Here is a 12,768-nt window from a genome sequence, read left to right as displayed (position 1 = left end):
TTGCTTTTAATGTCAACTAATGACTCACCCTTCATGGTTTGTTTTAAGCAAATAAATTAATAATATTTTATATACCATTCATTAATAAATCATATATGTCGTTTATAAGTGATGCAGATTTATTCACTAATGTTTATTCACCGGTACAACAAAAAAAGGCTTTTGCCATCATTCATTGCGTAATTGTTTAAGTTTGGCTTCTTCCGTATTTTGTTTGCCACATGAATACTTATTCAGACATATCGTAGGAACGAACGTCTGACTTGGAGGTACAAGCTTCCTAGGTGCACTTGAAGGCAGCAATAATCTTGATGCTTGATGTTTTGGAGATTTCAGGCTTTCCCCAATAGCTCTTTGAAGCAGAAGCAGTACACAAGTCTTGGTGGTGGGGGTTGGGGTGTTCTAGGAGTAGCAAGTCTTTGTATCAGCAGCAGCATAGCAGTCCACCAATACCAAATCCTATCAATGTGTCATACCCACATTAACAAGCTAAATCATCCGAGAGTTGATCTGACTGAAATTTAGTTTAGCTTTTTTAATATTGTCTTTGGCATTTAACATTTGTAAATATACAGGTCTGATATTGGCCATCCTTTTCTTTTTTCTTTTCTTTTCTTTTTTTTTTTTTTTTTTTTTTTTTTTGGATTACTAGGTATTTAAAACTTAGCTGCTTTTATTCAAACATAAATTAGATTTTTACATCATATGAGGAGAATGTGTGCTGCTTTTTTTTTCCTGTGAAAATCTCACCACAATGCTAGGGTTTTTAAGGTTATGGCAAGGGCGTTGCAATGCTGTTTTGGGTGATTGTAAGCACATTGCTATGTGGTTGCTAAGATTTTCTTGGTGTTTCCTGGCAGAGCTCTATAGTGCGAACATTTCACTTGCATTCACGCGTAAAAATGACTGCATGCGAATGTGGAAAATTATTTGGATGCATATGACACCTAAACTTGTGAACTTATGTAGCACCATCAGGATAAAAACTCCTGAATGCATCTAACCTCATATCAAAACACTTTTGAAAGTAGCACATTAGTTACAGTATTTTTGCATTAAAACCACTGTTTTCTCAAATAGTTGGGTGTGCTTTTCTTTCTCTCTCTCTCTCTCTCTCTCTCTCTCTCTCTCTCTCTTTCTCTCTCTCTCTCTATCATGCACTCACAGATATAGAGAACGTAAAAAAAATGACATTTTAATGTTCATGAACTTCTAATCCGTTAAGAATACTTGTTGACTGAAAAAAATTGTTCTGAAAAAAATTTATCAGAGAAGGTCTAATGTCCTTTGTCATGTACCAAGCATATTTTGTTTCTGAACACTGTAGTAATTCTTAAAGGGATAGTTCAGCCAAAAATGAAAATTCTCTCATGATTTACTCACCCTCATGCCATCCCAGATGTGCATGATTTTCTTTCTTCAGCAGAACACAAATATAGATATTAAGAAGAATATTTCAGCTCTGTAGGTCCATACAATGCAAGTGAATGGGTGCAAAAACTTTGAAGCTCCAAATTCCACATAAAGGCAGCATAAAAATAATCCATACGACTCCAGTGGTTAAATCCATATGTTCAGACACGATATGATAGGTGTGGGTAAGAAACAGATCAATATTTAAGTCATTTTTATCATAAACTCTCCTCCCTGCCCAGTAGGGGGCGATATGCACGAAGAATGTGAATCACCAAAAACAGAAGAAGGAGAAATTGAAGGAATCAGAACTAAAATATTGATCTGTTTCTCACCAACACCTATAATATCGCTTCAGAAGATATGGATTTAACCACCAGAGTCGTTTGGAATACTTTTATATTCTCCTTATGTGGATGTTGGAGTTCAAAATGTTGGCACCTATTCACTTGCATTGTATGGACCTACAGAGTTGAGATATTCTTCTAAAAACTTTGAGTTCAGCAGATAAAAGAATGTCATACACATCTGGGATGGCATGAGAGTGAATAAATTATGAGGGATTTTTTATTTTTGGGTGAACTAACCCTTTAAGTGAAACACACTTTGAGCATCTCATTTTAAAGCACAGGACAGCACATTTAAAGATCCTTTTATTGAATCGTTTATTATTTTGTCATTGAAGACTTAATTAAATTCACTAAAGGAATTATTCAAATTATATAATGCCGCAAACTGTGCTGAACACAGTTTGCACAGTTCCCATCCTTGCAGGTCGGTTCTGTAGTGTTTTTTTATGGAGGATGTAGAAGACTACATTGATCTGACAGCATAGCATCACTCTACCACTGTCTTCTAGACACCTGAATTGGCTTTTTAAAATGACTACACTGAGTGAGGTACATTATATGGCCAATGCTCTTCACCATTGATCATTATGAATTTCTGCTGCCATGATCAATAGCAAATGTACACAAACACCTTTTATTAAATTTAAATAAAATGTACACGTTCATGGGTGATAATGGTATCGCATTAATTGTGCAGAATTTTTTTAATAAAGTACAATTTGTAATGAGTTTACATAGAAATGAGGTGCTAAAAAGTATGACAATGACAAAACTTAAAAACCAGGGCACGGGGGCCATTTCTGAGCTTATGGGGGCCCAAAGCAAAATCATCCTTGGAGGCCCCAATTTAAGACAACAAACAAACATCATCTAGCCAGGTAGCTGGCTTATTGTACGTTCATTTCTTTCCAGTGGTCTGGCTGCGTTTCTCCTCTTTCTCCTTTTTCTATTTTCCGAATTGTAGGTGCACTTCATGATGACTAAAAACTCCTTGAGCATGTGCGTGCCTGTCACATCTAGCCACAACTCTCTCCTTGCAGTTAGAGTCTCCCTTCCCTCTCTGGCCACTAGGGGGCCCCCTATAACTGTCTAACTGAACGAGCTGCCTGAGTCTTATTTGCATCTTTTAATATATATATATAAAAAAATAAATAAATAAATAAAAATAAAAAATGACCTTGCTTTGTGGGGCCCCCTGGTGGCTCGGGGGCCCTAAGCAGCCGCTTATACTACTTATAGCTAGAAACTGCCCTGTAGGCACAACACTATTTCAGTGCTGGTGTATTGCACGTGGTTTGTGAACAAGATGCAAGTTTTTGTTCTGAAATTCCACACTTAAAATACTGCAACTATTAAGAGCAAATATATGTTTGCTTAAAATGAATAATTTGCTTGCGGCAATGTATTTCTCTTTAACGTCACTTAATGGTGTGATGTTAAAAGTGACGGAAGATTTTATTCATTCATCATTCACTATATAAGCATTTACGGCATAATGTTGATTACCACCAAAATTATTTAGACACTGTTGATTGAGCTTAACTTGTGTTTTTTATTTAATTATTTATATCCTTTATTTAACCAGGAAGGTCCCATTGAGATAATACAATCTCTTCTTCCAGGGAGTCCTGGTCAAGACGGCAGCACATATAAGTTTCATAATAAAATTCAAAAGATAACAAAGACTACAAATACACATAAAAAAAAAAAAAAAGAAAAAGAAAAAAAAAAAACATTCCATCCATGAAATGTTCCATGAAACTGGAACATTCCTTTCAAAGGTGAGAAAATACGACTTGACTTGAAATTAGACAAATCCACAATCATCAAACTATGTTAAAAATGTCTTGCTAAAAAGTATGAAAAACATTTTATTGAAATTTTAGATTTGTCCATCTTCCCTCTACTCATACTGATGAATGCTGCTTAAAATCTGATTATTCCTGCTACATATCTGACACACTTTGGGCTGCACACACCTGACCTCTTTAAAAACAGTGAAAGTAAGTCAGACTTAAAAGAAAACTACATGTGCCATTTCACTCATCTGGGAACTGAAAGAAGGCCAGTAGGCCATCGCTACTGGCTGTCATTTCATCTGAAATTAATGAATCGCTACAAGTGGTTCTGCTGGGACAGAGCCAATTCGATATATTTCCTTCACAGGTCTGTTGGGAACATGAGCAGAAAATTTTAACATGATAAAAAACATCTGACTATTAGAATGTGACACACACACACACACACACACACACACACACACAAACACACACACACACATGTATGGTCTTTGTGCTGTTTCCTTCAAATAACAATCCAAATGATGTTTGATAGTTGCAGCACGTCTGAATTGTCTATAACTTACTGCACATTGCAAGTGGCTGGATGTAAATAAAGTTGGCATTTCATAGTTTGGAAAATGCCGCTAGTGTTGGGGAGATCAGAATGAAATCCCTACTTAAAACATCCAAAAATATGAAAGAGCTTATCCTCTAAAGTCCAGATCAGATCAGCATTATAGGCAAATATGTTCTGAATGTACCTGCAGGAAACCAATGAATAATATATTGTTTTTGCTGTATCGCTTATATCAGGGGCGTAACTAGAGGGGGTGCAGGGTGGTTAGCCACCCTATGGCCCGGGGTGAGAGGGGACCCGCAACGGTCAACCAAAAGAAACCATCAAAATGGTCGCAGGCCCGAGGGGTGATGAGAAACGACCAAGGCCCCCCAAGGAGGGGGCCCGCAAGATCCAAGTTACGCCACTGGCTCATATCATTTTCCATTTTTTCGCTATTTGAGTAAAACTGACCATTTCTTCATAAGGCATTGTTCTGAATCTTGCAGAATCTTCATTTGAGGATGTGGACCACAATATTTCCAGAGAACAAGTTAAAAGCACAGTGTAAAGAGTACAGTGTGATCAGATGTTCAAAATGCAGTAGAGGCTCGGCATGAAGCCTTTCTTTTATAGCGTGTGAAACATGAAGCATTTTCTGCAGATATGTTGATGATTCACCAGTAAGTGTTGATAATGTTATTCCTCCATAACCCCCCCCCCCCCACCCGCACCTCTGAGAGCTCGCTTTTGTGCTGTGTGAGTAGGTGTTCGTGTGTGGGTGAGCCCATATTCATTTCATGTTTGCATTTCAGCTTTTTCAATGGCAGGTACAAAGAACTCAAATTGTGAAATAATTAGTAGTGTTTGGTAATGCTACACTGATTGACAGAAAATTATGCAACTACAGAATGGTACAAAACATAATAGCTAATAGCAACATACAATTACACATTGCATTTGATTAAATGAAACGTCTAAGTATTAAAGACACTCATAAATTACAGCAAATATGTCAAATAAACATTAAAACTAGTCATTACATGATATCAGATAAGGAATAAGCTTTTTGCAAAGGTGAAAAACTACTTGAAGGATGAGAAACATTACTGTTTTGCAATACCTAAAAGAATATGGAAAAAATATTTCAAGTTATTTTTCAAGTTTTTCAAATTATATAAAGTAGACTTTATTCAGTGTATGTATTTGGTAGGGGGTGGTGGGGGATGGGGGTCGAGGCATTCTTGAAATGCTTTAAAAACAGTATATGCATTTCTTTGTGGTTGATAAGTGCACATAATATATCTTTCAAATCATATATGAAAAGCTTGATAGATTCTGCACCGCTGTGATGTTTATATAAACGGATAATATAACAGGCTCATTTCTGTTCCTGTTGCAGATCCGAAGGATTTGTTGCTTCAAATCATGATGTACAATAGTACGGACGTGCTACAGGCTACAGAAAGATTCACAACCTTGAATTTTCACACCATTTACACCCCCGAGCAGAGCAATGCTTTCATCCACTCACCCACTCACTCGCTCTATGACTCTCTCTCTCTCTCTCTCTCTCTCTCTCTCTCGCTCTTTCTCTATTCCTATTTCCTCTTCCATACTGTAATTAATATTCTCTTTTTCCAATTTGTCCTTGAGCTCGTGGCTTCAAATTCCGACTAAATATCCACAGTTGTCATACTGCTCACAGGTATTATTCACACAGTTGCATTTGTCTTTTCAGATGGCTTTGCTGTACTGGGATCGACTCATAGTGCACCTGATGCTCTGACAGCTCTAACTCTTTGTCTGTCCCTGCCTGTATGTGTGTGCAGGATTCTGGCTACGGCTGGCTCTCATATGAATATTCCAGTGGATTTGCGAACACTCAGGGCTGTACGTGTGTTAAGACCCCTCAAACTAGTCTCTGGGATCCCCAGTGAGTAGCTCATCTATTCATTTTAACCACTACATTTAATAATGAACAGCAACATCATCTTGTCACAATGGAAACCTAGGAATACAATATAGTTTTGGTAGTGAGGGCTGGCCCAAAATACGCCAACAAACACCAACATTTCAAACATTATTAGGTCCCTGTTGGATTTAGTAAGTTGAGAAACATGTGCTGAAATGTAAAAACACTGTTGTCAAACGCAGAAGCTCAGTGGCTCGGAGAGACAAACAGTTATTTACAATCTGTCGTGACATATTAAAGCTGAAGTGTGTAATGTCTGCGTGGAACGGACTTTCAAAAACAATCACTGTTTTCAAACAGACTCCAGAAAACTCCCCCGGCTTCCATTGGCTGTGCAAACAGATAGTCCTGCCCCAAACTCAATTGCTGGGCTTTGAGCCATGTATTATATTTTTATGTACATTTTGGGATATTGCCTAAAAATTCTGGATGGATACACATTCAAATGCAAATGAAATCTCCAAAATGTGCATTAAAAATGTATACGCTTGCATGAGGTGGATAAATGTTTTATTCAATAAGAAGACCTATGCATAAACTGCGATGGAAACAAATTTACTGAATATATTCCTGTACAGTTTTTAAAGAAATATACTGTAGATGTGCATTAAAAAAGTAACGTGACTTTGCCTCAACAAGCTATATGAATACATCATTTGCTTAGAGAATATCATCAGTGTCATCACACAGCATCTCAAATGTTGCTTTGTTTATTCTGAAAAGCCGGACACAAAGCCAAGTCATCAAAAGCAGTGTCTAATATTACCTCCTAGAACTATGTAACACGTTTTCGCCCCCAGACATAAGGCATCTGCTGCTGAAGGCTAGAAAATGTGAAGTTCGTCAAAACGTTTTGTCTGCGTGGTTTAAACCTTAAGTAATTCACTACATTTAGTGAAAGAGTGGTGGCTTCAACTTCCATTTTCATTTCTATGTTGCAGCAATTTTCTCAGAAGTGATGATTTTGTTTCTCTTCAACACATGGGATGGAAATGCTGTTTTATTTGCAAATTATTTTTGCGTTATTTGATTTTGCGCATAAATAAAATTTGTAACTTGGATGGAAACATGACTTGTGTTGCTGTGTTGGGCTGGGCGGGCCACTCAAAAAAAAGAGAGAAATGTTTTGATAGCACCACGTAGTAACAGTGGTACAATTTAAGAGAAATCAACATACAAATTTACTTATAAGGCTTACTTATAGTTGACTCTGTGATATGAGAAAGAATTTCAACATCAGTAAAATTACACACATCAGCTTTAATTTTTTACTTTTATAATCCAGTCTTCTGGTGGTATTTTTAACCCTTAAAATGTTTTATACAATTTAAGCTCAATTGATAGCATTTGTGGCATAATGTTTATTATCACAGAAAATTATTTAGACTCATCTTTCTTTTCTTTAAAAAAAAGCAAAAATCTGGGTTACAGTGAGGCATTTACAGTGGAAGTGAATGGTGCCAATCAGTAAACGTTAAAATACTTACTGTTTCAAAAGTATATTTACAAGATGCAATTAAAATGCGCATTAACATGATTTTAGTGTGCTAAAATCACTTATTACACGGCTCTCTTGAATACTCGATTCTTATTGGTTAATGGCGCCATCTAGAGGTTTGATATCTCCGAGTAATGACCGCTCATCAGGGTATTGTGAATTTCCGAGTCATCTTTTCTGCTTCTCGGATCACTGTGCAATTTCTACAAGTAGGCTAATAAAATTATTTCAACTCAAATAAATGTTTCATGTGCATTGATTTATTTATTGGCAAGTTATCTTGTAATAAGCTGGAAATAAGCAGTCAGAACTCTGACGCAAACCGGAGGTGGATTTCACCTGTTCAGTGATTTATTTCTTCTCACATAATTATATAATTTCAATGCAAATCAATGTTTCACCATGATGGGCTTTATAATAACCAGCTGACTGTACATTTTCTCTTACTTACTAACCTTTTCTGTGTGATTTTACAACTTCAAAATGCCTGACCCTAAAATAACCTTAAAAACAATGATTTTGAAAACTTTAGAGCTTGAATAACACACGAGTATTTTAACAGAAAATTTAAATTAAAATTAACATTTTATTAAAAGCTTCACATTTTTGCCTTCAAACACAAAATCGGCCCTATTCACTTCCATTGTAAATGCCTCACTGTAACCTCGATTGTTGCTTTTTTTTTTTTAAATAAAGTTGAGTAATCAACAATATGCCACAAATACAGTTGATTGAGCTTAACTTGTATTGAATCCAGAATATTCCTGTTAATGCATGGGTGTTTCGGCAAACAAATATTATTACTTTGGGTCTTCAGCAACCCAGCACATATCTATCACAAATGGATCTACAAAATACCCAGATAGTGTAAATTTTCAAAGCATTTTCAAGACAATTAGAAAATAAGGGAATAGGAAATATTTAATTATATTTTGATGTTTTATTTTTTAGACAGTATATCAAAGAGATGATGCAACAAATGATAAAACATGATTCCTTACTTCCAAGCTGAAATTATAAGAGATGCAACTGGATGTAAAACACATACTGAGCTACACATAACACATAAGCTACACATATACTGTATATTTTCTCAGGCACTTACTTAGTTTAAACAGACAGAATTTCTATAGTATACTCAAATGGCAATAGTCATATCATTTTGTTCATGTGTTGTACTTGCTATAGTTTACTTCCAAGTTGCTTCTTCATCAAATATTGATGTCAAATGTAAATGAAGTCAATCACTGAAACCGCCTTGGGTAACAAATAGCATGTATACTATGTATAAGTGCACGTGTATGGTATGCTGATAATTTTCTATCGTTGACTTGATATAGTAGTCATTTGTATAAATAGAACTAATTTGTCTTGTAATAAACAAAGAAATAGATATAATTTGATAGTAAACTTATTTAGAAATTAAACAATAAAAAATATGATTTATGGCAGGGCAAATAAATATTGCGACAATGTAACATATCTCGGGTCACAAATGACCCTTTAAACTTTTGGCTATTAAGCAATTAGAAAAAAAAAATATTGTTACCCTATTTGTAAAATAAAGGTGTAGCTCCAAAATAAAAAAAGGGAAAGAGGTTGAAATGAGGTCCCGGGTCACTAAAGACACAAGGTATGCATTTAAAGGTTAATAAGCCTATTGAAAGGTCTAGGCCTTATTTTGAGTTTGGTCAGTTATTTTTGTACAGTCATTTTACTGTTTGTGTTGTAGTTTAAGCCAAGGAAAGCAACTTCTGAGTGCATCATTGCAGACACCAAAATAAAATATAGAGTCCCACTCTTAAAAAGCACCTGCCACCAATGGAACCAGCAAAACCCAAGCATGTTGTTTGCTGTTTGTTGGAGCAATGCAAATTAGCAGTAAGTGTGCAATCATTTATACATCTTCTACCATTTGACCAGGTTTACAGATAGTCCTGAAGTCCATAATGAAAGCCATGGTACCGCTGCTGCAGATTGGTCTTCTTCTGTTCTTTGCCATCCTGATGTTCGCGATCATTGGTCTGGAGTTCTACAGTGGGAAATTACATCACACCTGCCTGCCCTCCCCTGATATCCTTGGTACAAAACATCCATGTGCTCCATTAGTCAGATGTAACAGTACAATTCTGAGCATGCGTGCACAGCTAAATCAATACAGCTGCAAAATATGTTAATGTTTAGTGGAGGGTAATACAGTATGTCTGTGAGGAGAAATATCATTCATTCATTTAAATAAGATAATGGATTAATATTGTGTTGAAAGTTAGACCAAAGATGAGTTTGTTTAATGTTTAATGAGTATAAGCTACTGTATGTTTAAAAACAGGTTATTTTAACATGACAAATTCAAAACTCTGCAAACTTGATTGGTCATAATACAGGTTATTCTTAATATCATAAATACAGATTGTTACTGTAATGTTTATTTAAGGTACTGTTGCTTTGAAACATATTGTAGTTCATTGTTTGTAATATATTTAAAATACACATAGGCCTATAGTTTTTTTATTCCTGAGATTAATATGTTTGTAAGTCAGAACATAGTGTGTCATCATAGCAGACACTGGTCCTGTGTGAATATAAACCTGTTTTCTTTCAGATAATGAGACGGTGGACTCATCTGAGGTTGAGTTTGCGTGTGGTGTGAGGAAGTGTCCAGACAAATACACCTGCAGTGGCTCATGGATCGGGCCCAATGACGGCATCACTCAGTTTGATAACATCCTCTTTGCTGTACTAACAGTGTTTCAGTGCATCACTATGGAAGGGTGGACTGCTGTCTTGTACAATGTGAGCTTCTACAGTTTTATAGATTTCTGACTGAATTCATTTTAACATGTACAGAATACTCTCTTTATTTTCAGCATAATCAATTTTAATGAAAGATCATCATTCATTTTATCTTTGTGTAACCTTTTTAACTAAAACTGCCTATATTGACCTAAATGTCTCAAACCACATACCTTTGCTTCATGTGGCAAGGTTGTTATTTAGAGCTATTATTGGTAAAGGATTTGTACCTTTAAAAAAATGGTTCATCCAAAAAGGAAAATTCTCTCATCATTTACAGACCCTCATGCCAATTCAGATGTGTATAACTTTCATTCGTCTGCTGAAGATTTTTTAGAAGAATATCTCAGCTCTGTATGTCCATACAATGTAAGTGAATGGTGGAAAGAACCTTGAAGCAAAGGCAGCATAAAAGTAATCCAGATGACTCCAGTGATTTAATACATGTCTTCAGAAGCAATGATAAATGTATGGGTGAGAAACAGATTATTACAATATTTAAGTCCTTTTTTACTATAAATTCTCCTCCCTGCCAGTAGTTGGCAATATGCAACAAGAATGCAAATTGCCAAAAACAAAATAAGAATGTGGTAATGAAAGTGGACATTTATAGTAAAAAAGAAAAAAAAAGAAAAAAAAGACAAATATGAATCTTTTTCTCACCCACACCTATCATATCACTTCTGAAGACATGGATTTAACCACTAGAGTCTTACGGATCACTTTTATGCTGCCTTTATTTCCTACTTGACCATTTCTGGCCACCATTCACTTGCATTGTATCTACTTTCAGCAGAAGAATGAAAGTCATTCACATATGGGATGGCATGAGGGTCTGTAAATGTTGGGAGACCTTTAATTTAGGGTGAACTATCCCTTTAACGAGGATAACAATTTACAAGGGGCTGTGGATTCATCAAGGAAGGATGAAATGTGGCGGCAACAGCCAGACACAATTTTGCACTGCAGCAGCAGGTCAGACAAGAAGGATACATAGCCTGGTTGAACACCACAACGCTACTGAATCCACTGTTGTGGAGGGTCACCAAGAAGACCAGTACCGCCAGCAGGACAAGTCATGCCTGTGAGGTGAGCTGCAGGAGGATACAACTGTTAACCCACAGACAAGAGAGGGAAGGCAAGCGGAAGGGTGGAGGCCAAGCTTAATATGTTTAGTAACATTGTTTATGAAGAATGTGTAGGTAGATTTAATGGAAGCATCAGTGAAGAAGCGTGGCCTCAGGGTGATGGGTAGGAGAGAAAAGGAAGTACTTCAGCTGGTGAAAGAGCGGAGGCAGCTTCGCAAGGCATGGAGAATAGCAGATGAGCATGAGAAGGAGGGCTTGAAGGTATTGTGGGATGGCATAAGGGTTAAGTTGTCAGTTTTAAGGAGGGCAGAGAGAATTCAACAGTGGAGAAGAAGGAAGGAGCATGAGAGGATAAAATTAGTCAAGGATCCTTTTAAATTTGCCAGAAATCTTCTCTAAGAGAAGAGGAGTGGAAAGCTGGTGATGCCGAAGCAAGATCTAGAAGATTACATGAAAGAACAACTAGGGGATCCTCATAAAGACAGTCCGCTAGGATCACCCGGATATGTCCCACATACCTTATAGTTTGTATAAGCTGTGCCCAACAGTTCTGTTATGGAGACTGCTGAGAGTTGCATGGAAGAAGCAGTGCACACCCCTGGAAAGGCAAAGGGCAGTAGCCATCTTTATACCCAAAGAACAGGAATCCACCAACATAAGTCAGTTTAGGAGTATTGCTTTACTGAATTTGGAGGGAAAGATTGTCTTTTCAGTGGTAGCAAGGAGGGTGTCTGATTACCTCCTGGAGAATGGATACAGCTTGACACAAGCTGCCAGAAGACAGACGTACTAGGTTTTCCTGGATGTGGAGCATGCGTCAGTAATATGGGAGCAGATCCAGTCTGCCAAGAGAGACAAGAAAGACCTCCATCTAGTCTGGCTGGACCTGGCAAATGCCTATGGATCGGTTCCACACCAGCTCATCAACTGTGCGCTGGAGTTTTTCCATGTACCATGGAGTGTATTAAGAGCTTGTTAGATAGTTACTATGTGGACCTGAAAATATGTCATGCAACACAGGAGTACATAACTGGATGGCAGCAAATGGAAAAAGGGATTGCAATGGGATGTTCAATCTCTCCCATCCTGTTCACAGCCGCATTCGAGATCATCCTAATTGGTGCCAGACAGTTGGCCTGAGAAATCCGTGCACGATTTGGGGTGAGATTGCCAGCATGGCACAGTTATATGGATGATGTCACAAGTATCCCTCAGACTGCTGCATGTACAAACAGACTCTTAAAGGCTGGAAGAGCTTTTGGCATGGGCTAGGATGAAGATCAACCCAGCAAAGCATTGTAGCTTTTCTATTTG

At 37.0% G+C, this 12,768-nt stretch overlaps 1 protein-coding gene across 2 annotated transcripts in view; it reads left to right on the top strand.

The window, feature by feature from the left end:
* The window catches only part of cacna1eb (calcium channel, voltage-dependent, R type, alpha 1E subunit b), a 157,535-nt gene that overhangs the window by 36,335 nt on the left and 108,432 nt on the right, over positions 1-12,768 (top strand). For both annotated transcript variants that reach the window (XM_051697453.1, XM_051697452.1), the window contains 3 exons: positions 5,933-6,036; positions 9,497-9,655; positions 10,176-10,366. In XM_051697453.1, the coding sequence (XP_051553413.1) occupies positions 5,933-6,036; positions 9,497-9,655; positions 10,176-10,366 (454 nt within the window). The remainder of the gene's footprint in view (positions 1-5,932; positions 6,037-9,496; positions 9,656-10,175; positions 10,367-12,768) is intronic.

Source organism: Myxocyprinus asiaticus, chromosome 5 (genome assembly GCF_019703515.2).
Source record: "Myxocyprinus asiaticus isolate MX2 ecotype Aquarium Trade chromosome 5, UBuf_Myxa_2, whole genome shotgun sequence".
In the NCBI taxonomy this organism is placed as follows: domain Eukaryota; kingdom Metazoa; phylum Chordata; class Actinopteri; order Cypriniformes; family Catostomidae; genus Myxocyprinus; species Myxocyprinus asiaticus.
This window is presented reverse-complemented; position numbering and strand designations above follow the sequence as displayed.